At 37.3% G+C, this 24,554-nt stretch overlaps 1 protein-coding gene across 1 annotated transcript in view; it reads left to right on the top strand.

Moving 5' to 3' along the window:
• Window positions 1–24,554, top strand: part of CycD (cyclin D) — a 67,894-nt gene that overhangs the window by 38,704 nt on the left and 4,636 nt on the right. Inside the window, exon 3 of the mRNA XM_077436454.1 lies at window positions 10,622–10,784. Coding sequence (XP_077292580.1) covers window positions 10,622–10,784 — 163 coding nt within the window. The remainder of the gene's footprint in view (window positions 1–10,621; window positions 10,785–24,554) is intronic.

The raw sequence follows: 24,554 nt of genomic DNA, 5'->3' as shown, positions 1-24,554 counted from the left end.
TTATATTGCATACCGGTTTTGCCACGGTGAACGACAGCGGGAGGTCTCTACGAATCGCACAAAGAAACTAATTATGTTTATTGGGAAACATTGTAGCGTTCCTTATCAATTAACTCGACCAAAATACATTTTTGTGCTATTATAATTCACATTTATCGTTTTTTTCTGTGCGATATGTGGCATTAGCTAATAGTAAGGAGCGGCCATGGCGTTTGACTTGTCCTCTAGCGGTTCAACTGGTGAGATTTTATCAATGAAATTTCGTAAGGTCGCTTGAGCTTCGTATTATCCATTATGTACTCGCCTTTTTGCCTTGTTTTTATTCCGAATCTATAACTATTTTTTAGCGTTTTATTTTACACACCTCTAAATCAAACACTCAGCTCTAAGATAAAAATTGCGAGAGGGAGTGAGAGGGAAGGCCAAACCTCCCAAGATCTTTTTTGTCCATTTATGACGCGAAAAGCCCGCGAGCTAAAATGGCCGCGGTCGTTTTTTTTGTTTTTTATCTATTGAATTCCTAACAGACTCGCAATATCCTGTTTATTGTTAACATATTAACACAGTATTGACAAACTGGAGATGAAGTAGAAGAGATGAGGCTCAAAAAAAGCTTCAAGAGAATACACACTAGTGCTGCAGCTTTTTTAAAATTGTAATTTAGCTCAACGTTTTCACAATTTGGACGCTTACAGTATTACCTTTTGTTACATAAAAATATGTACCTTGAGCACAATGGCGAATTACATTTGTAACAATAGAAAGGACTCGCTATTATTTCGACAAATCCATCCTGGCGCCTCCACAGTGTGTTCGCAGTCTCCAGACGGATTCCGCTTATATTACTCTTGGCGCTAAACCTAAACGACCGACACAATAATAAATACCGTCAACAATAAACCAAGTTTCCTGTTTAGGCTTTGTCGTAGCGAAAATTCAGGGGTATTCATCTGTAGGCGACCAAAACACACATCATCTTCATTCATTCCTAAGATTTATTATAGGAAGAGTTCTGAAACATTGTCCCTGTCCAATTCAACATAATGCATCATGTAGTGACAGTTTTGTAATGCAGCATTGTCACACTTACCAAGGAGAACCAAAAGTTTATACTCACTAAGCTTAAGACTTCTATTTTGAAGCATGCATAGTCGATTGTCATTTTACTTACCAGAATGAAAGCTCGAGTGTAAGTATTCGAGACACGCTACTTTCTTTCACATTGTACTATCATTCAATACGTGTACACTTACTGGTCAACCAGATCAAAGATTAATTAGAAAGAAGTTCCAGTAGATAAAAAAACGGCCTAGAATTGGATAGACGAATCTCGTAGTTGACTTGATACTATCTATGTACATACATAAGCAAATAATAGATTAATTTGGTGAGTAGGAGGATAGAAAGTGCCGTACTCTCTTTAGCAGTTGACTTCACACTATGTGCTGGAGCATGTAGTAGATTGATTTGATATATAGGAGGATATACTGTATGGAACATCTCATAAAAGAAGCCTGGTTTCGGAGGCAGCTATGGTGCTGTTCGAAAGTCATCGATTTTGATCAGAGTTTGAACCCAGGACCTTTCAGCTCTGAGCCGAAAGGTCTGCCGCCCGTATATCCAGTAGTAAATTTAATCCGGCACGAAATGGAAAATTTCGGCGTTTCGAAGAACGAGCTCGGAAGGACCCGTTGGTCAAGCGGTCGTATGCACATATGCACATGCACACACTCTCAGATGCAACCAAGGACCACCAGTAAGGAATGCGTTCCAAGAAAAGCTCACCGAGAGAAACCCGGCCGACATTTTAAATGCGACAAGGATTATAAGTTTGTTTTGTTTCGCGGTGTCGTTTGGAGGAGTGGAGCGCTTTGTTAACGATGACTTCATAATACGTGCATCGAGCACTTTATGACTCTGCGAAGGTATTTTTCACGATTGAGAACACCTGACGTTTGATAGACCATTACATTGTCGCAGAGCTCATTATTCCGTATGATGAAGACGACTGACGGGATTGTACGGCTTTCGCCTTATAAGGTAGCGCGTGAAGGTAAAGCAACTTTCCATGATCGATCGTTTCGGATTTTTGCTTCTAATTTAATAAAAAGCGGAATGAATCAGATGATTGCGAGGAGCGTTGATCCAATTTATCTTGTTTCAATAACCGTTTTTAGCTCTAACGAAGTCTCATGGGTCCGGTGACCATGTTTTTTGGAAGAAGATAAAGGACATATGAGCCGTTATACATAATTGAAAGTGGCATGAGTCCACTTTTCTTCATTTTGAGAAACATCTCAAACAATATTAAATAAAAATACTGGTGACCGAATACGTTTATTCGGCTTTTCCGAGATTCTGGACGTATCGAATTAAAATAAGTGACAATTCACAATCAATAGAAAAAACATCCGACTATTGATTCCAATACTCACTTTTGGCATAGAAATATTAGATTTTAAGCCAAAAAAACTAAATATTGCGCATTTTTTAACCGGTCATATGTCATATAAAGACCAACAAATCATAGTCACATCCGAATTCAATCGGTCAAACCTAGTATATATTGATTAGTCTCTGCTCCGGTAATTATTTTTTGTTGCTCAGTGTTCAATCAAAGGTTTGATAAAATGTATGAATTGGATCTTTAAATATTTCATGAATTTAAAGGACAGAGCAATGAATTAAAGCAATGTCCTCTTAAATAAAGGACGTATGGTCAGCATACTCATGGGGAATGTCGTCTCATAGTCAAAAGCACGCAATTCAAAACGCTGTCTTGGAATCAAAAGGTTTTTACTAGTTGAAATTAGTATTATGTAAAATATTATATGAAGGGTCCAATCTCCATCTATCTAGCGATTATTAGGCAGAATTCTTGACCTAACAATCCTTGAACTACCTAATATCTACTGTAGTTATCGTTATAATAAACATTTCAACTAATCACACTTTTCAATAGTAGTGAATTGATTTTGAAAAGATGGCTATCCAAAGGTCTGTTATATTTGCGTTCTGTAAAATTTTACACTTCTTCCAAGTAGGTAGATTTAATGTTCCTATTATGAAGGTGTATAAAAACAGTTAGTAGTAGCCCGTATGAACTCTCCCATTTTATGACGATATTAACTGAATATTTCCGTTGGATCATATCGCAGGTACGTTATTGAGTATTCGAAGAACTGTACCACCATCACTCGGTCAACGTGTACAAGCCTTATGTTAATTTTTATTGAGATAATGGTCAATAGTCGTTAATTTTCGTGCGACAGTGTGACTAGTAGACATCCAAAGACCGAATCGTGCAAATGAAGCAATAAAAAACCACCATTAATGTGGGATTCCGACGAATTTTTAGACGCCATTAAATTCCATGTCCGTTTGAAGGTATGAAGTGTGGCGGTTGAGGGACCTTTCGGTAGTAATAAAGTCGTATCCACCCTCTTTCGACTTTTAAGTGGATGCTATAAATCCCGTATAACCGACCTATCTAGAATCGATTATTTACCGCGAGAAGACAACGGGGATGGGAAAATTCTTATCCCGCTACAAGGGATGATATATTATTGTGGAAGCACTGCGAGAGACCCCTTAAAAGTGAACCCAGTTTCCAAGAAAACACATTGCGATCCACCGGATAGGATGTTTAGAAAATAAATGAGCCTTTCGAGCAAAAAAATCAAGGCAAACTAAACACTTCTTGTTCTTTTGCGAGATGTTAATTGTTTCCGCCGACTTTTAAGTACCATTTTCCCTGTACTTTTAAATTTTCTTCTTATTTTCAATCATTCTACAAGGTCACTTATTGACAAATAAACAATATTTGACTACGGTAACATTTTAAGTTGATCATTAACAAACTAAAAACATACTCAAAAAATTGTATGTCGTAATTGAACTTCCTTTTGGATTCAATTTTGCAACCATTATAAATATAAAAGGCTTCCAGAAAAAGATTCTACAGAAGATTTGAGCTGAATCTAATCATCTTACCTGCAAATTTCTTGGTATTCCTTTCTTTTTTCACATTCTGCAATTTATCAAAGTATTACATCCACCTGCCCATCTTCTAAAATGCGCTATATATATAATATATAATGCAATTTTGCAATAAATACACAGACACTGTCGCAAGAGAAGAATACCTTCAAAACAGCCCCACACCTACCTGAAAAGTCGTAATCTCAGGGATGCACTCTACCTGTTTCCAAGACTTTTGAGCTGCAATCTCTCCACAATAGCTCCTCGGAATGATTTATTACGACCTAGCATCTCGTCTAATGTGTCCCGAGGTCCACCTGCCTCCGGCAGTCCAATCGCCGACAAACCAACCCGAACTTAAATTTTTTCACCGTCATGTCAAATGCAATCGAATCGTCATACAGTTTTATTCTAGCCAGATATCGAATTCGCAAAGCGTGTGAAAGTTTCGAGTCGCAAGATTCCCAATTAGTCATGGGCGTTGTTTCTTTGGAGTTCGATACGGTCGTAATGAGCAGCGGCCTTTTGAGTCGTCTTTCAATGGAATCGTGTGTGCTCAAATGTACATGTACACGTGCATACATATGTACACTAGTTTGCTGTTTTCAAACGTGTTTATTTACATCAAGTGCTTTCTGGTCTCAATTTTGCAAAGACACGTCACCAGGACCTATGTATGTATGTACGTAGCAGCTGTGTCCTAGCATTGCTCAGTTTTGACTATTCTGAGTGACTTACTCTATTACATTCTATAATTATATTTACCTACTAGTACTAGGTAAATCATTCAGAAGTCAAAAATGAGCAATACTAGGACACAGTTTCTATGTGTGTACATGCCTGATAATGTTATCACTCCTAATGTCTTTCCTTTCACATGATTATATATTACATAGGTATATGGATTTGTCTTCCACTTGATCTAAAGAAGCTAGTGTAAATTTAAGTATGTATTCTTAAACTCATTTTTAGATTGTAATGAAAGGTTCACCACATTTCTCTTCATTGTATAGTGCTAATGCAAAAACACACTAAATCGTGCGCCATGCATTTGCTTGTGGTTTCCAGCTGTGAAGTGCGCTTCTTCAGGCCATTATTAATTTACTATACAATGAAGTTTCTCCTACATTTCTTCAAATATGGGAATCACCGTTACCATATCTGTCAAACCTATGTCAATATAAGGGTAAAATATCACCGAAAACACTCTAGAGGATTATTATTGCATAGATCAGGCGTGCTAGCCATAAAAAAAATACGTGCCGCGTACCTCTCTATGTGCGTGCGTCTTTAAATTGCAGTCAAAATATAGCACAGTGTTGTTTATGTACCTATGTATACATATATAGGTATAAACCAGATATTTGAAGGAATGTAGGAGAAACTTTTCGGTGACATGACGATACGCCCATCACAGCTAGAAACCACGAGCACGTCCCATGCCGTACAATTCAGTGTGCTCTTACCATTAAGCTTGAGATGAAAGTTCCTACATATGTAAATCGGAAACCTTGTTAGAAGAAAAAACATTACATTTCTGGGAGAATCTATTAGAATTTGACAATTACTCGTACAGTTGCATACAAAATTGATAGGGCAGACCAATTAATCTTATAAGAATGTCTTCCTACTTATCTCCCGAGCATGTGTGTTACATTTGTGCATATGTATGTATGCCTATTGGCACTTCGCCCGATTTTAGAGATCCAAATCCAGGAGGTCCCTTTTTAGCTTTACTAGTTAGCAGCTATCTTGTCAGCTTGTTGGGATGATTTTCCAATATGTTTCTGTGTATATTAGAGACTACTGCGCTCACATTCTATGAAGTTTCCTTTTTATGGTATCATTCCTAAGTCGAAAGGTTCAGAACAAGACAGCTGTTAGCCAGTGGAGTACTTCCTACATTGCCCCCTTCCAACCCACCAACCTCCTGGCATTTCAGCACCAACTCTTATTGCGCTTACTGTAAATTCCGAAGCTCGCAGTGCGGTTATGTCGGACGTTTCGGAATCAGATTTGGCGATCGATACATCGGCGAACTGGCTGGGTGACTTTTGCCGTTCGAAACCGTGAGATCGGATCCCATTCCTCGAACGGTCCAGAGCGGCGCTTTTCTTCTCGGTTCGGTTTTCGGCAATCCCCCACCCGCTGGCCATCAAACTCGTCGTCGGGGTGGGTGGGTGGGAAGGAGAGACAGTTCGGGAGTGGGAGGGAGTCTGCAAAAACGCGAGGATATCCTTGCGGATTGTCGGCGATCGTCCTCACCAGGTCGTGATCGGCCGGCCCAACTGAGAGCGCATTCCGAGACCCAAAAAAGGCCAAGACGAGACTTTCCCCGTGGCCCCTGAGGCCTCCCAGGACCTCCCCTCCTCATCTCCCTACACAAGTCTGACGATCTTCAAATTGAATCAACAACATGGGGTGCCTTTCTGCTGCAAAGCATTGAACCAAAACTCAACTTTGACCTCCTCCACCAACACTTACAAACGACCAATTATTATAATCTTACCGTCAAATAAAGACATCAACCCCCCTTTGTCGAAAATTGAATAAAAACCCTAACCAACGCAATATTTATTTAATTAAAAATGCATTTTACATATGTTATATACGCATATATGACAATTCTACACAATGGAGTTCTGCGAATTCGTCCGTAGAGCTTGAGGCCTTCCTGGCCCACCTGTAGATGTTTTGGAATTTACCGGATAGCTACTGATTACGTGCATCTCACACAAATTTAAATATGACATATGATTAAAATCAAAAGAATTGCTATTGATCATTCGAATCCGACCAAATTCAACATTAGATCATGCGATATTATTAGGTATGCGCGAACGTGAGCACATTACATATATGCAGGTAGAGAGGAAAATATAAATAAATTGATGAGAAACGTTACGATTCCTAGAACTGCATATATTTCACGTCCATATTATCAGGTTACGTATAAAGAAATATGTATGTGCATTAACGTTATTTCGATTTTACGATTTTCCGTCATGCATATCATGAATATATATTCTTCATGTCCAACCATAGAGGAAAAATATTTCCATGTGTATTGAAACATGGAAATTTTTCACAATGTTTATACAATATTTTTTATGTTTATCGTATAAATGTGTTAACCCTTTTATTTTATTTTTACCCAAAGTATTTGATACATAGCTATCATATACTCTCAAATACACTTCATATTTCTAAGAAGACTCATGATTGATAGCAATATACATTTTATCTAAATTTTCATGCAATAATAGAATCATCAATGAATATATTTCGATATTTATTTGACTAGTTTATTTAAATTTGAATTATATCAGCAAATGGGAGAAACCTTCGGAATCGTGCCAACTGAATTTGCGCCACCATTTTCCAACGTATACCTAATTGAGTAACAAAAATCGATTTTGCTACGTAATATGTATTATATCTAGGTATAGGAAAATATTATTTAACATGTTTATTGTTTAATTGTCGATATGTACATACATATGAATATGTTTGGTATGAATTTCGTTTCACATTACAATTCTCCAAGTTGTCATTTTTCGATCATCTCCTTGGGAAAAAATTAGATTTGATTAGATCCAAAGAGAGCAAAGGGTTAAATTATTATTTTGCACGAAATGGCCGATGGTCTTACACAAGCCAAATGCCGATACGATGTTCTGAGGGCACTTTTAGCTCCTTTTGCGGCTGTGAGGTCTGCCGCCAAGCTCTGGGCAATTAACAACGACCTGTTTCGGGGCCGCAAAATTTGTTACAATAAACGAAAATTGATTGAACGACCGCGCCGTTGCGAGAGGAAAACCCCCTCCGGAACGCCACTATAAAAAATGCACTCTTAAACGTATCAGAAAAATTCCAAAAAAATATTCAAAAAAGTACAAGCTTCGATCCTCACCATCTGGCCGAGTGGGGAGTGGTGTATGTATATGTATGTGAAAATTTTGTCGTTTTGCATTGTAAATAAGCCGAGCTAAGATCATCGCGGAACGTCATCGCCGATTATATGTAAATTGTGCATTGGGTGTGCGTTTTTAAAGTTCAGGTTCAAGTTCAAAAGCGACTTCGTATACGCGTAGGAAAAGCGCAAATTGCGCCATTCATGAACGGGCGACTCCAATGACAATGCTAATGCATATATTTAAATTATTCAACGCTCATTAGAATCAAGGCTGATTTGACTAGTGACGGTTCGAGTTCAAGTAAACCACGACAAAGAGCTTACAAAACAGTCCCATGAAATATCTAACTAGAAGGAAGTCAAATTTAGTAGTTTCTAGCATGTTTAGGATGTGGTGTTTTAATACAGTAGTTATTCGACTGGATGTGGCCTTGATGTGGAAGTGACTTAGTTCAGCATCTATCCTGTATGTCTCCAACTTGAAATGTAGCGTAAAAACAAAGTTTTAATATGATTATAGTGTACAACTAGTAAGGGCTAAAATTAGTGATCTCAAATTTGAGTATTCGAATACTTTTTATACAATTTTTTTTTTCAATATACAGCACCGTTGATTCTATTTGACGTACCAGATAAGGATTATCTTAAGATTTTCATAATATCTTAACCCTGTGAGTGCTGACGTCTTTTCTGTTGAAAGCCCGCCACGCTGAAAATTTTGCCAACATTTTCAACTAGAATTATTTAGAAATCCAATAGAAAGCAGGTATAAAAATTGTAGCTAACCTAAAGAAACCCTAGATAACTACAGCCGAGGATTTTGAGTTTTGTAAAGGTGTGTGTAGACTCTCTAATATATCTGGCAACAATATAAAATTAAGAAGTCTATTAATGAATGTATTTATCCAAAACTAGTTCCATCTTCTTCATTGTTGTTAAAATGTAATGCTCGCAATCTAAATGCCAAGCCACAATATAAAATACTCAGCAGTTAGGGATTTCCATCGCGAAATTCTGCTATGGTTATAAATTCAGCAATTCCTGTGTAAACCAGTCTTTATAAACATTGACACGGATTACACGACCCAATGATTTTTTTTAATTCTACCTGTAAAGGCTTAGCGGGCAGTATTCTGTACATGCTCAAAATACAACGCCGATCGGCGTTGATCAGCATTCATATACTTAATCTATCTAAAAACTTAATCTAAATTATTTAAAACTACTATTAAATATTTGGTATCCCTAGTTTAAATGTAAATTCCATCGATAGTGAGTTCTAAGAATAAGATCTCAGTCTAAATTCCGCAATGCTCTGATAGCATCTTCGATCATTGGTGCAGATCCTTTGATTTAGTGAAAAAAAATGTAGATTTTAAACCATATTGTGTCTGACAACACTCTGAACACGCAGTTGAGTCTTGGAGTGTGCTTGTCGTTTGGCATGAGCGCTTTTGCTCGTCGGGATGCTGGAGTGTTGAGTAACGACCGTTGAAGAATGCTTTATCGGCACACACCATTTCATTCACATGCAAAAGGTAAATATTGGCGAAACTGGCTCTCCTTGGAGCTGTTGTGGGAGCGGCGAGGATGTTGCGGCCTTGCCATCATCCTCGGCAACAGCCAGCTATCTCAGCTGGACCAGGCTCCTCAGTGTCTCCTTCGAAACGACCATCCCTACTCCAACACCACAAACCGAAACCCACCCACGCAAGTTCCAAAGCTCGCTTAGGAAGTCATCTGAATTATTGTCGAATATGCGTAAAGCACGTAGACTTGACTAAAAACCGGTACACATACATACTAAGGCTTAAATTAAAATTTAAAGCTATAAATTGGTGTTTTTTTTATGTTGCGTTTCGCTTCCCGCCCTTTTCCGCGTGACGGGCATACATTTTTTTAATAAATAAACATCGTTTAAACTCGCGTGGCGAAGTATACAAGTCTCTAAAGTATCTCAACATATAAATCTTTCCGGTTTGATAATTTACGACTTTGCGCGTTTTTTTTTTGTCTTTTCATTGTTGTATATCTCTCGTACACGTGAGATATCTCTGGGCGTGGTCGATTCGGATCGATTTTAAGAAAACAATGGACGATGCGTGATGAAACTATGGTTTTTTTTGTTTATTTTTGGTACGTGTGAATACGTACGACTGGCGCTAAATTTTCCTATTCTATGATTGTAAATCAGGAAGTGTTGAAAGCTCGGTTTGATTGTGTATGTGCTATTGTTTTAAAATTGTGATCGTTGAAATTGATATACAAAGGGTTCATAACCTTTTCCAATAGTAATCAATATCACAGGAAACAAACCGGAACCAATCGTGAGCTTTTTTTTGTCAGGGCTGTGATTTTTCTGTGCCAATTTACACATTTTTCAGTCAATTAATTTTTCATTTAATATTCAATAGTATGTAACGTATTATTAGAGGCTTGCAAAAAGCCTGTATATCATGCTAGTTCAACAATTTTTCGGTTGAATAAAGAATATACTTGATTTATAGCTTATTTTTTACTGAACGTTTATGATATAGTACTGAATTTAATATAATTTATGTCTAGATTTTAAGTTTAGATCTTCCAGAATGGCTATGTATCTATAATATTATATCTCGCTTGATTTATGTAAAAAATCTTTCTATACTATGTAGTGTGTCGAAGCTTTTTCTCTTTGCGAGATGTTGTACACATTATTGATGATTTTTTTTTTGTTTGTTGCAGAAATGGGAACTTTTGGTGCTTTCAAAGTTAAAATGGGACGTCGCTGCAGTAACACCACAAGATTTCTTGGGTCTCCTTATGGCGAGGTTACAACTGCACTACCTAATAAACCAAGACACGGTTGTCAAACATGCACAAACCTTCATCGCGCTTGCGGCTAGAGGTAAGAAGAATTATTTTTTTGTTACATACACATATAATTCATTCAATTTTTGTTAAATTATATAAGAGCGCTCGAGACGAGACAAATTGCCGTAACGATGCGGTAGTATTCTCATTTTATTTTTATTTTTTTCGCAATTTTTTTGCGTGTCGAACATTCAAATGCGGGACTTTCGAGCGGGTTCATTGCCGCACCGTTTCAAATGTCAACGTTCCGATAATTTTTCCGCAATATTGCGGAAAAATTGTCTTGCAAATGCGAATAGAACAATAGGAGCGGCTCTATTGACGCCACATTCCTATTATTGCCAATTCTACTTAATTTCATTACACAATTTCGAACGATGTTTAAACTTTTCATCAAACAAACATACAAACGGACGTTATCTTTTTTGCTAAAAGTAAATTTTCCTTAAATATAAACGAAAGTAAAATATTCCTCTTGTTTATTTGCACTCATTCGATATGAAGTTGTTCTGCATTATTTGCATTCAAATTTATATATTCAAATTGGCTCCAAATCATTGATAATTAAGCTCTGACCTTTTAGTCCATCTCTCGCTCTGCTCTAAGCAATGATCTCATTTTAGCATGTATTCAATATTATAATAGCACATGGTATATCTAATGAATAATGATAATGTTTTAAAACAGGAAACGTGGAAAGTTTCAATGTGGTTTTCCCCGGCAAATAAATTATCAAATTTAAAACATACCGTCATACAATTGTACTTCAATTGTGAATTTATTATAATTTTAAGAGAATGTTAAACAAACATTAGGTATTCGTACTCGAACGTGTGTGTATGTATTTTTTGTGGAATTTATTTGAGTGTGACAGCGGCCGCAGCCAAAGTTCACACTTGTCAAAAAATTTAAGATGATCTATGGGGCCAATATTTCGGCACTCGACAGTGTCGACAGTGGCCCATCTCTGGTCCGTGTAATGTTTCCGACGCACTTTGTGATGTCACTATTCAAATCATGAATGCTAAATATCCGCATAGAACGACCTCTTCCAAGGCTGTGTTGTGAATGGAGTCGAGGACCAGATTGCCATTTATCTAAGATCGCTTTGAGTATCGTCGTTTGTGGGACACGGTTGCGTTAATTGGAACACGCACGCGTTACAAATTAATTTCGATTCGATTTTTAGTCGTCAGGTGGATTATTTAGTGATCGCAGGTTCGATTTATTACCGCCGGTAGTCCAGTCTTCGGTCTGGGAAGTTTGCTCTACGATTCGAATGGTTCCAGATGAAGGATAGTGCGGATGAAAGGTTTTGTTTGCGATTTTTCTGGATATCGCGTGAAGCCGGCGCCAAAAGTGGGTTCGCCAATTTGCCGGCGGGAAAATTGTATAATCAAAGTCGGCACTTGGAGCTGGGCAAAAGAACCTCAACCAGTAATCTGTCGGGAGGGCCTGAAGGTCTCGACGCCCAGTTTCCATCAAACCCTCGTTCATTCATGGAGACGAAAAACCACACAAGTTGCTTGCATAACGCGAGACTTCGTGTTGCCTTTATTTCGGACGGTCAAAAAGGAATATTTTTATCATTAAAAATACATACGCATGTAACGTATACATTATATTTATCAATACGTCTTTCTTTATTTTTAAAACATTTTATTATGTTAGAAAAAATTTCATAATTTTTTATAGGAGATCTTACAAATCACTTACGATATGTAGGTTCGGGGAAAATAGGTTTAGGCCAGCTTCCAAAACATTCAGTATTATTGGAATAAGTGTAAGCCGACTCAAGGATACTAAGTTTATAATTGATAACTCAAAATTGTTATACATTTACATTTGAAACATTTTTGAATGCTTAAATATCATGTCATTTATTTTCAAGCTTTTCATCTTAGATCCAACGGCATTACTCTCCGCGTCCGATTTTATCTATTTTTAACCTTTTCTAATATGTATACATATACACAAATGCATTCTCTTAAGTTGGAGATAATCTATTGTCAAAATCACAATCGGGAGGTCATCCAGTTTTGTATTCGTCCATTATAAAACGCTATAAATCCGACGACATCGATGCTTTTTGTCGCGAACTCTCGCCGCGAAGGAGCTGCGACCGGATTTTTTTGTCCGTTTTATACCCCCGTAATATTCCCATAAATTTTTGGTCGTCCCATTGTGGAGATTTCGCATTTAAATCGCATGCGAAAGCCGAGAGAATTCGATTTGCAAAGACGGCAACGGTCAAACGAAACGACGTATGTACATAGGTACATAACCACCCCGGGAAAGCAACGGTCGGTTTGATAAATCGAGAGTAATTTGGAGATGACTCCGTCGACGTTTTTCTCCTCAACATCATCATCCATAACCCTCTGCAGTCAATGGCTGGCGTCATCCTGAAGCGAAAGGTGAATTAAGCCATTAAATATCTATAAATAGGCAAAGCTTCTTGGTACCCATACGATATACCTACACGCTTCAGCGGATTCGAACATTATAAAACACTTCCTTCGACTTTCGCACTTCAGCGAACTCTCTAAGTAGACCCTCGGCGTGATTATAAAATAAATGATATTCAAACTAAACACGAACATCAAGATTACTGTAGTGTGAAGTTTGCATATCAATAACCAATCTATGTACCTACGTAATAAGCAGTAGACGAAATATGGATCTTGATTCGTATTGATCGAAGAATCTTATAATGAACTTCGCATACAACCCTAATAACTACAATTTATTGCACTGCGAAATACACACCCGTAGTGCGCACGTGCATGACACATGAACACGTTGTGCAGTGCACTCACCCATATGGATCATAAATGTTCGTCCAACATACATACATACATATATTACACAATTTATTATACACTTTTTCATTCAAACTTATGTATTATATGCGATCATTGTTTCTACCTACTGCCTAGCTATCGAGAATAAAGTATATGTACTGTCCAGTGTCGTACCGTCATTGGACTAAAGGCACTAGGCTAAAAATCTTTTACCTTAAATTTAAATATATCAACAATTCAATTACAATAAACACAAATCGTCCGTATTGATATTGTTCACTCAGATTAGCGAGGTACAGAAACCGGAATCGGCCCTACCTGAGGTACTGTAGTGGTAGTGGATTGTTATGGTATGGTCCACCGCGTCGTTCGCTTGCACGGGCTCGCCGTCTCAATTATGCTCCATTCGCAGTACTGGAAAATTGTTAATTATAGGCATTCCGTCGAAGGTAAAACATTTTTACAAGGCCTTTCTATGTTTCACTTCGCTTATTGGTCTGGCACTATTCCTACATTCTTCCGATCGTTTTGAAATTTTTGCGTGGTTTGGTCAACGATAGAAATTTAAATCACTACCGCCAGTACGATGTTGAAAAAATAATTGTAATAAACGCGTTCAAAAATACAAAAAATTAGAAGACATTGACGTTTAATAGCTAGTAGCCTTATATGTTTCCGCCACCCACTCGTCTTGACAGATTTTAATTATTTATGGAATTTTATAATTTAAATTTTAAGAATATTCTGATTTGTGTCAATCAAACATGATTCTGAACTGAACATTAAGAGTGCAAATTTGGCAAGGGACTCGGATTGCGAAACGATTCCTTCAGAACAAATCAGTGCCGAGAGTGCAGAAACAAATAACGAAGCTTTGAAATGTTGCATTTTCGATCGATTGTTCCGACAAAGCATTCACAAGATTAAGTTTTGACGACAAACAAGATGTTATTAAGAAAATTATACTACTTGGGATATTTCTGTTGGTACAAAAATGAAAAATTATACTCATCACTTCAAGACAGATTATTATAATTCAAAATTTAAAAATATATTTCCTGTCCAAACCTAATCCCCTGTTTTAATAGTCACGTCACGCCACTGGTGCTGTCATATTTGTACTCAATGGGCTCAAATTAGTCGTTTACCATTCCAATGACGTATGTATATGTACATATGTATGTAGATACGTCGGATTTGAATAGGATTTCTTTAAGCCACGGAGTCGTACATTGCAAATTGCCAAGTCCACCTTTACAGCTGAAGATAATTGCCTAATACTAGCGCCGCCACACGCACGCTGTCCCGTCTGTCTGTCCGTCTGTCTGCCCGTCTGAGAGCATGCCCCAGGAATGTTGTTCAATTCTTCAGAGGGCGCCCTCTCCTCCTCTCGTGTTCCAAACCAGTTCTCGTCTCGTCCACGTAGGAAATTACCGCAAATTGCGCGCGAATATCCTAACCCCCCTTCCCTCGAAACGTCAATTGTATATATGCATTATACATGTGATCAAAAATGCCTCACTCGCGTTTGTTTTCGAACGTTTTAATTATGTGAGCACTTTGTGAGCTCTTTACCTTTAATGTCATCCAATTAACGAAATTCGACTCCACATTCCACTCTCCCTTTCTACGGATCGGTTCGGTCCTTGTTCGTCTTTTGGAGAGCTTTCGCATTCCTGCTAACTTTTCTTAAGGTGAGTACAGTACAGACCCAGAGCTGAGCATCTTTTTTGCCTCTCTCTGGTGCTATCTTATCAACCTCACCGATAATATCCGTGGACACTACGGAATCCGTCCCCCAAGATTGTGAATTTGTCTTCTGAACTTCTCATATTCAGGCTACCAATTCTTGAGCCTTTTAAAAGCGTCTCAGCTGGTGTGTTGTATCCAGCAACTATGTACATACATGCATGACTTCTATGTATGTATATTAGACGGTGTAGTCTCACATTCCCAGATCACCTATCTTACTGTCTGTATTTTCAGATCCTTGTAGATCTCTTCGTTTTTAGCAAAACTTTATATATACATTGGTGGTGATCCTGAGAGATTGGTTTTGGAATCTTTGCACATATTCGATATTGGATATCTACATATTTTATATATCTAATATATAAAACAAATGTGCAAGCAGTTTCTATTAAAAATCATTATTGTGCTGAAAGTAAGCACCCGTATCTAATCATTATAAATAAATCCTTGACTGAGTACATTCCCGTCTTGTGTGAACCTCACATTGGCGCAAGGGTCAACGTCATTTAACTAGTCACAGTCTGCTTCACATTCTCGCCATTTTACTACCCATACCTTTGATATGCGCACTAGCCGTGTTTTGAGATTCAATGACGATTACGTCGCTCTACTAGTGTTAAACCAGCGCTTGTCAATTATATTCCGACGGTTGTTGGGTTTGAATTCGTGGCGGATATCTACTTCCTCGAGACCGTAGGAAGTCTACAGCTAACGATTAAGTACATACGTGTACACGAAAAAGTATATCCTCGAAATATACGATACGACGAAAGCATATAGAATCATCGGGTTTTTTTTTATATAATCGACGAACAGGTAATGTTAAAGCTCGTGAAGGTATTTCAATACCAACAATCAACAATGCAAACGAACAGGTGCATCGGTACCAGATGCAAATTCTAGTTTTTTACGATTGCCAGTAAAGAAAGGATGTAAAAGTTTGATATTGTTATAGGCATTAAGATTCTAGTTAATTCCTTCAATCGTAACACAATCTTGCGAAATTATTCCAAAACTTTTTAATATTAAATAGTACCTACTTTCAGCCGCAAAAAAAGTAAAGTTTATCATTTTCGATGCAACGTCTCTAAATATTCACAGATTAAAGCTGTTCATGTTTTGATTTACAATATTTATAAGAATTATATAAGCCATAGTCGTCTATAATTTGAGCACCACAGCTCAAAGTACTTAATGTGCAAATTTTATAACAATTTTACATCTTAATTTTTCTCCACGTGCACAACCTGACCATATACAGCGCGCACTGCTCAGGTGATTTCAATTAGCGGGCAAGAAGAAAACCTGCCAGTGGAAAAACTATCGCCTTTATACTATCGATCATTTCACACTATTTATATACATATTATTCTATGGATGGTAAATGTCCACGTATCGGTTTTATTTTTTCCGGCAACCTACTTCCTCTGGCCGATTTAAATATTCGCAAAGGAAAACAATCGATGTTGTTCTATTGACCTCGGCGAACTCGGAATCGATTGCGAAAATCAATCATAACACATTTTCGGGGGCACGGTTTCGCAAAATTTTTCTATCGGCCATTGAACTGCCGCTAATTTATTTGCATCGTCGAACGACGCGACGAGTTCATCGGCCCCTCCTCTAAGTCGTTCAAAATTCCTTTTTTTTTTCGACGTCGCTGCACTAGCGACGCCATTTTGCTTTTTTTCAGCCACAAATCTTTTCTATTTCACACTTACAAAAATTTGCTAGGCAACATTGTATCAACAACGATCCTTCACACCCTGCGTGAGTCTTCTCTTACCATTTTGTATAAAGAATGCGTCGGAGATGAAAATTTTTCCATCACTCATGCACTTATTTCCTTCCAAATCCGGTAGCAAATACTTCGCAAATATGATCATAGATTATAATTGTATTAAAACACGCCTTCCACATGCATCATTATTGCACTTGACATAAATGCACAACAGAAAAAACCACCACTAAACTAATCGATCACACCTTCAATTGAGAAGTTTCTCAAATACACTAATTATACAAATCTGTATATCACATAGAAGATTGGCACAAACTTGTGACCCATTTTCCCGCTGTTTGCGCCAACGTCTCGATCTGATTTCCACATCCGCCGGCGCGAAAGATATCGACCGTCTATTGAAAGTGCACTCGAGCTCAACATTTTCTGCTTACGTATGTGCATGAGATACACAACGATAACATTCGATGCACTTCCTGGACAAACGCGACGCCACATCGACACACATATACCTAAGTATATACATAATTTTACTACAAACATACAGACATATAAACTGCAAACAATGATACCATTTTGCATTCGCCGTGACCTGAAGAAACCCTCCGCCAACGGTGTCTATTGTGATAAAAGCGCGTTTATCTAACGTTCGCCAATGACTTTTACGCGGGTAATTTGCATGCGCCATTGCGAAATACACGCGTGTTTCCTTCAACGAACTCGGGAATCGTTTTGATTGATTGCGTCGTTAATTTAATTGAATTATTCGACTGTTCGGATTGCGTTTCCTGGATTATGGAACTGCCTCACAATATTGCCACTTTGTTCAATTTGCAACTCGACGGTACATAACTTTGATTGCGGTCGTAATAATCTTCTAAACCTTCTTCTTTAAACCTTTTCCTGGTTCGTTTCATATGTGGAGAACCTTTACATAAATTGAACCAAAATAAACGGACATTTCTTTAATGAATCTCCGTGTAAACTAGAAATTTACATGTTTTGTATTGATCTAAAATAACATTAAACAAGTTGAACCGTACTGTAGACAAATTAGAACCGTACAATTTGAAATAAAAACAATCATTAGAACATTCTGCTAATGGCTTTAACTAGTTAGGTATTAAGTATTGAATAATGACCAAATAATACATATTTAAAGCAAGAAAAGGAACAACAAAATGGATCAATATGATTTAAAAAAAAAGAGCAAGATCTTTGTATGTATGCATGTATATAAAAAGGAACTATAAGAATAGTTGAAAGAACAGGGATTAATGGGAAATAATGAATGATTACGGAGGGATCTGATTGGACATTGGAATAGGAATATATTCATCTTATTGATATGAGAATTTGGACATTGAACACCAAGATGCTACACAAATTCCAATGCATTTAAAGAAGTGAGGAAAGACAGGAAACGGAATACGTGGGTGAGAAGTAGACAAGAGTAGTGGATATAGTGGATAGAGTGAAGAGATTGAAATAGCAATGGGCGGGCCACGTGGTTAGAAGAATGGACGACAGGTGGACAAAAGAAGTATTAGAATGGTACCCGAGAGGATGCAAAAGGGTAAAAGGAAGACCGCAGGGAAGATGATGGGTAGACAAAATTAGGAAAATGTGTGGGGTGATATGGATGAAAGTTGCGCAAAACAGAGACAAGTGGAAGCTTGTTGGAGAGGCCTTCATCCATCAGTGCATGGTGAACGGCTGCAGATGTTGATTGATCTGATATGTATATTTAATTGCAGTAAATATCGGTTCCTATTGGTCGAAATGCTTTGATTTGAACCTATGACATGCGTTATAATGCTATATAATGCGCCAACCTTAAAATACGTGATTACTATTGGTCAGAACATCACAGCTAACCAATATAAATTGCGTATTTTTCTCCTCATTGCATTTACTAATAACAGTTATGAACTTTTATTAGTAAATAATTCAAAATTTGATGTTCGGAAAGCAAATGAAAAGTCCATTCATTGGATCATCAACGCATTATATGTAAAATGTATAACTAAAATGTTTATGCTGAAAATTGATAGTATCGAAAAATTACCAACATTCGGGATCCGCCCTACAATTAATTCAATGGCCATATTTCAAACTGTATACCGAACTCAACAACCATAAAACCGCCTTATCAAAATGTACACTCCTTCACAGAATGAATCGCCTTGAAAAAAAATTAGATCATCCCAAAAAATACATATCTCTCGATAAACTTATATCACATGGCCCGAGCAAATGTTGAGTTTTTTTCTTGCGTTATGCATACATATATGGTATGAAAAAAATGTATACGTGTGTGTACATCATCGAAGAGAATTTTTGCCCCACGCAAGGTTTATAGCGAAAAAAGGACGATGACGAAAGTAACATCCGCTATACAATTAAATATGTGACCGAGAGTAATAAAAACAAGACGGCCATAAAAAGTTAAATTTGCGCGAATTGAATTTTGCAAATTTACACTGGCGAGTGTCGGAAGATTTTTCGCTTTTACGACGAGAACACTTTCAGATAACTCCGACATCCCTGCAAATAATCTCCGATGTACTTTTTATATACGTAAATTATTCAATATTTAATAATCTACTTACAATGTATATTATTTTATCGGTACAATATTTTCATTATGCATACTTTTCGATACCGCTGACGGTTTTATTATTTTACTACATTTGTTAACTTTGCCTCGTTTATTTTATAAATACATAGATATATACAAGAAACTAACTACATTCAACTAACATTCAACTAACTAAATCTGAAATTACAAATTCATAGCGAAATTACTCATAAATCTTTTAGCACTATGTGTAAAATCAAATAAGTATGCTATCACAAAGATTTTACCACTTCAGCGTAAAGGTGAAGACACCTTTATTTCGGTCCTTTTATACTAGTTTCTATACTAGAGAACTATGGACGAAATTTAAACAGGAAACAATGAAGAAGATTAAGGGCGAAAACACACTGAGTGGTATGGGACGTCATATTTTCAAGGACTTCCCGTTTGGGAAGTCGCACATGCATATCCATATGCAACCGACAAGTTTCTACTACATTTCTTCAACTATGGGATTCACCTTTCAATCAATCATTGTCATGCAAGGATAAATACTAGGATAAAATATCAGAAAAAACACTCTAGGGGGTGATTTTTGGTACTGTGTACCTCGAATATATGGGCTCGGGATGCTGCGTTTTTTCACATGTTCAAAAGTATCTAAAAAAACATGCACCCACGTCCTACTCAGTGTGTTTTAGCCCTAAAGTACAATTTAACAACTGCAATCGTGTTCTCTGCGGGTTTCTTGTTTAGATGTGTATGGAAGGGCATGAAAATGGCCTCACTTTGAGGCCATTCTCAGGATGAGAGCGGCCTCCCTACATTACCGTGTCTCTGTATCGTCAAATCTTGCTGCCGTAACTACTCATTTCCATTCATTACGTACATATACTCAATGCTAAACCGACCAGCATAAATTATTTGTCAATTGATTAATTAATTATTTAATATATATTACTATATTTATTTCATCGCTTGTATTATTACCTATATATTGTTTAAATGGAAGATAGGGATTGCAATATTCTCCCTATCGTCGGGAATAAAAATTATTATTACACACCCTCTAGGCAATAAAAAGGTTAGGCTTGTGAGGTAATTTTCAATGAGGCGGTAAATGAGGGATGCCGCCAAATGAGGGACTTTTCTCATCTTCCTTCTTACATAAGTTTCGTGCAATGTTTCAGCATTACAATTTTTTAAACGCATTCACCATACTGTTCACCAAGAAGTTTTAGGGCGAAATCACACTGGAAAGAACGCGGCACATGGTTTATTTTAGACACTTTTAAACATGTGAAAAAAATGTACCATGCCCAGCACATATTTAAGGCACGCCCAGCACACTACGTCCCAAAATAACCCCCTGGAGTGTTTTCGGTAAAACTTTATCCTTGTATTTATCCTTGCTTGACAGTGATCGATAATGGTGTATCCCATATTTGAAGAAATGTAGGAGAACCCCCACAGCGGGGAGCCAAGCACACGGCGTGCCGTTCTTCCCTGTGTGATTTCGCCCTTACTTTGATTCGAATTTAATTGATGAAAAATTGCCGTACATTTCCATTGAATGTCAAAATTGGGAGCTTCGCTCCTAGGTACCGTCTGCTCGAACCCTTCCGAAAGGGATCTAGAGTCAACACGGCACATTTGCACATCTTTTTCATTGCAGAATTATCAATTTCGTCGAAGTGAAAACTTTGCTGAAAAGCGTGGCTCGGCGCACCTGGCGTGTTTGTAGCGTTCGTCATGCGATTATTGCCAACAATGGCTACATATGTACACACAACTTGAATATCACCGAACACACACTAGATATCTCCACAAGTATATACACCGTGTATATACATATATGCATGCATACATCGTGGGCTTTCATTCGCAACAGCTGAGACCGATGATGGACTGCTTCACACACACACACAGGCACACGTGGCCAAAGTTGACATTGTCGTCTCGAAATTTACATTCGCGAGCCGGCGCCAAAAAGAGGCCTCAGACCGAGAACGCTTGCTCGTGTAGAAAAAAAAAGCATGTGGAATATACATGTACATATGTACTTACGTTTTTTTTCTGTAAGGTTGCATAATATGCCAAACACCGGTGCAAACACATGGCCGTTCGACGAAAGTGCGAGAATGTTTATTGCCGACGTGTATGTGTGTGTATAGACGATGTCGTGCTGGATGTTCCGAGTGCTATACTTTTATTGTGGGCGTACAAATTTGTGTGATGCAATGGAGGTTTATCGGCGTTGTTAATTATTCGTAATTATTAATTTTATTACGCCCGCTCCTTGGGTGCAATTTTTTTAATTGCTATGCTTCTCGGTACTGAATTATACGCACTTGAAACGCTTGAAAGTCGGGAACATTGGACCTAGCTGTAAAATAAATTTGATTTTTAACGATGAATAGTTTGAACGATTGTTAAATGTTGCTTGAGATTCAAAGAAACGTGCAGTATGGCTCGTAAAATACTAGAATATTTGGACTTTTACTCGAACGGTACCCAAAAGTGTGTACGTAAATACATATGTAGAAGAAAGCAAGTCGGATAATAATTAAATTGTTTTTTCAATTATATTTTATTTTACTAGCATATATACCAGGAAGGCCTAACAGGTAAACCCCAAAGGATCATAGAGACATCTATGGATAAGTTCATTCAATTCACAAATTTTTGATAAACTTACATTTTCGAAGCTTTTTTTATATATGAATCGTCAAATTTCAAGATGAAAAACAATTGTGGACAAATTTGCAGCATTTTTATACGAATCAGCGAAATTGGAGATGCTCAAAAGTCCAGTTATTGCCAGAAATGGGTAAAGTTTGCCAATTTGTTGGAACCGTTTCAATGTAAATCAGATAAATTGGCAAACTCTAATAGGAAACGTACGACCTGGAGTCGCAAACCAAGGTCTGGCCAGCAGCAACCAGTGGGACTCGCACCCGTGACCTCTATGTTCGAAAGCATATATGCTAACCACTAATCCACGCTGCTGGTTAAATGTTTAGAATTGTTCATAATACATTCTAGCTGGTCATCATCTACATATTTTACACATTATTTGTAGATTGCATAAGATTATGCCCGATTTTTTAAACATTTTCAACAGTAAACGGGCATGAACTTATGCAATCATTAGCATTGTGTGAGTCTATACAACATAATTAGAAAAAATGCTTAACAACCTATTGACAATAGTTCATAATACATTTCATACATATGTTATTTTTAACTAAAGACTCTTTAAAGTCGACAATATAAAGCAAATTGCAATTATTTGAAGGGTATAGACATTTTGTTGAGGGTTTGAAAATAGTGAACTTTTAATTGAACCAAAGTTGATTACACTTGCTGAAGTTAAATATATAGTATAAATGTTAAGTTTATTATTAACGCGCGGTCTACTTGTCACATTGAGTACTGATTATACTCATACTGAAATGAAACATAGAATAGGCTTGTAAAAATGATTGAATTTGCATTAAGATGTATGTAAGTGTTCATCCTCATCCATCAACATTCAACTTGCATACTAGTCTGATACCTCAATACTTGCATCATATACAAGCATTTTATAAGTCAGCATGACTTGTCAAATTAGTCGAATCTACTTTGAATTAATTTCTAGTATTTCTTTCGATATTTGAGGACTTGACTCGGATTAAATATTGGAAAGTCATTATTCGACGTAATAGCAAATGAACCTCCCAATTCATTCTCAAGTGTTTCGTTTAAAACGCAGTCAAATCCCATTGGATAGGGGGCGTTACTATCGTCATATTATTAAATAGGCGACAAGTAGATTTTGAAGTAAGCCGTTAAGTAATTAATCGAGTGATTGATGACGCCCAGTCTGGCGTCATATACATACTCGTATATATGTAATATACATAGATATGCATATATTTTAGTTTCTCTCGTATCTATGTGGGTTTTTTTCAGCTCACGACACCATCATCACCGACGAAAGCTGTTGATCATGTGCTGAACACGATCAAAATGAAAAAAAAGATTAAACCACTAGCCGTTGAGGTCTTTGAACCTCACCAGGGTGACCGTGATCTGCGTTTCAAGGACCCCACCTAAAAATTCTCGCGTAATATTCAGCAATTTGGCGATAGTGCTGAACGCCTAATTGCACACTTAAGCACTACATCTACACTACACCCGCGTCAGGAATGTGACGTACTCGGCGAATTTCACGTGTGAAAAGTTCACGGCGAAAGATCCTATGTCTCGGATTTCCATTTTGTTTATATCACTTTATGTACATAGGAAGTGGTCGATGAATCGAGCGACCCAATTTCCGACGCTTCGTTCAAATTGCAAATAAATACAGCCTTTGACTTCTCCTATTCAAAGATATTTCAAATGTAAACGTGTTTATTTAAATTCAATAAAAAAAAAAAATTCAGTACATATATCATTTTTATCGATATATTAGCATCTTATGGACTGTCGCCGTTCATTTTGATTAATAGCAAATGTCAGATGCGTCCTCGGTAGTCTTTTCGTCCTCAAATCAGTAGATCATTAATAATTACATATGTGCGTTATAGTCATCATTAAAGAGCGGACCAACTTTGCGCAGTTCATTGTTCATTGTTCGCCGTGCTTTGTTCATTTTTTATGATAAACCTTTTTTTTATGCCCTCTAGCTTTGTAGTTTGCCCTGTTTCCTGAAAAATAGACCCAAAACGCCCTGTTTCCTGGAAAAAAACACGCTTCCGGTCCTACCTCTAGTCATTTGAACCCGCATAGTTCTTTATTGGATAGTTAATATTCCAAAAGCTATCAGACTATTTAATTAAAACTGTTGCTGCCGTGCCTGAATGTGATATTTTCCAACTGAATGAGCGTAGATTATCATAGAGATTATTTTATCCTATTTGTATGGTAGCCTGCGCTCAT

Source organism: Arctopsyche grandis, chromosome 8 (assembly GCF_051622035.1).
Source record: "Arctopsyche grandis isolate Sample6627 chromosome 8, ASM5162203v2, whole genome shotgun sequence".
In the NCBI taxonomy this organism is placed as follows: Eukaryota; Metazoa; Arthropoda; class Insecta; order Trichoptera; family Hydropsychidae; genus Arctopsyche; species Arctopsyche grandis.
The sequence above is the reverse complement of the archived record's forward strand: the minus strand, read 5'-3'. Positions and strand labels throughout refer to the sequence as shown.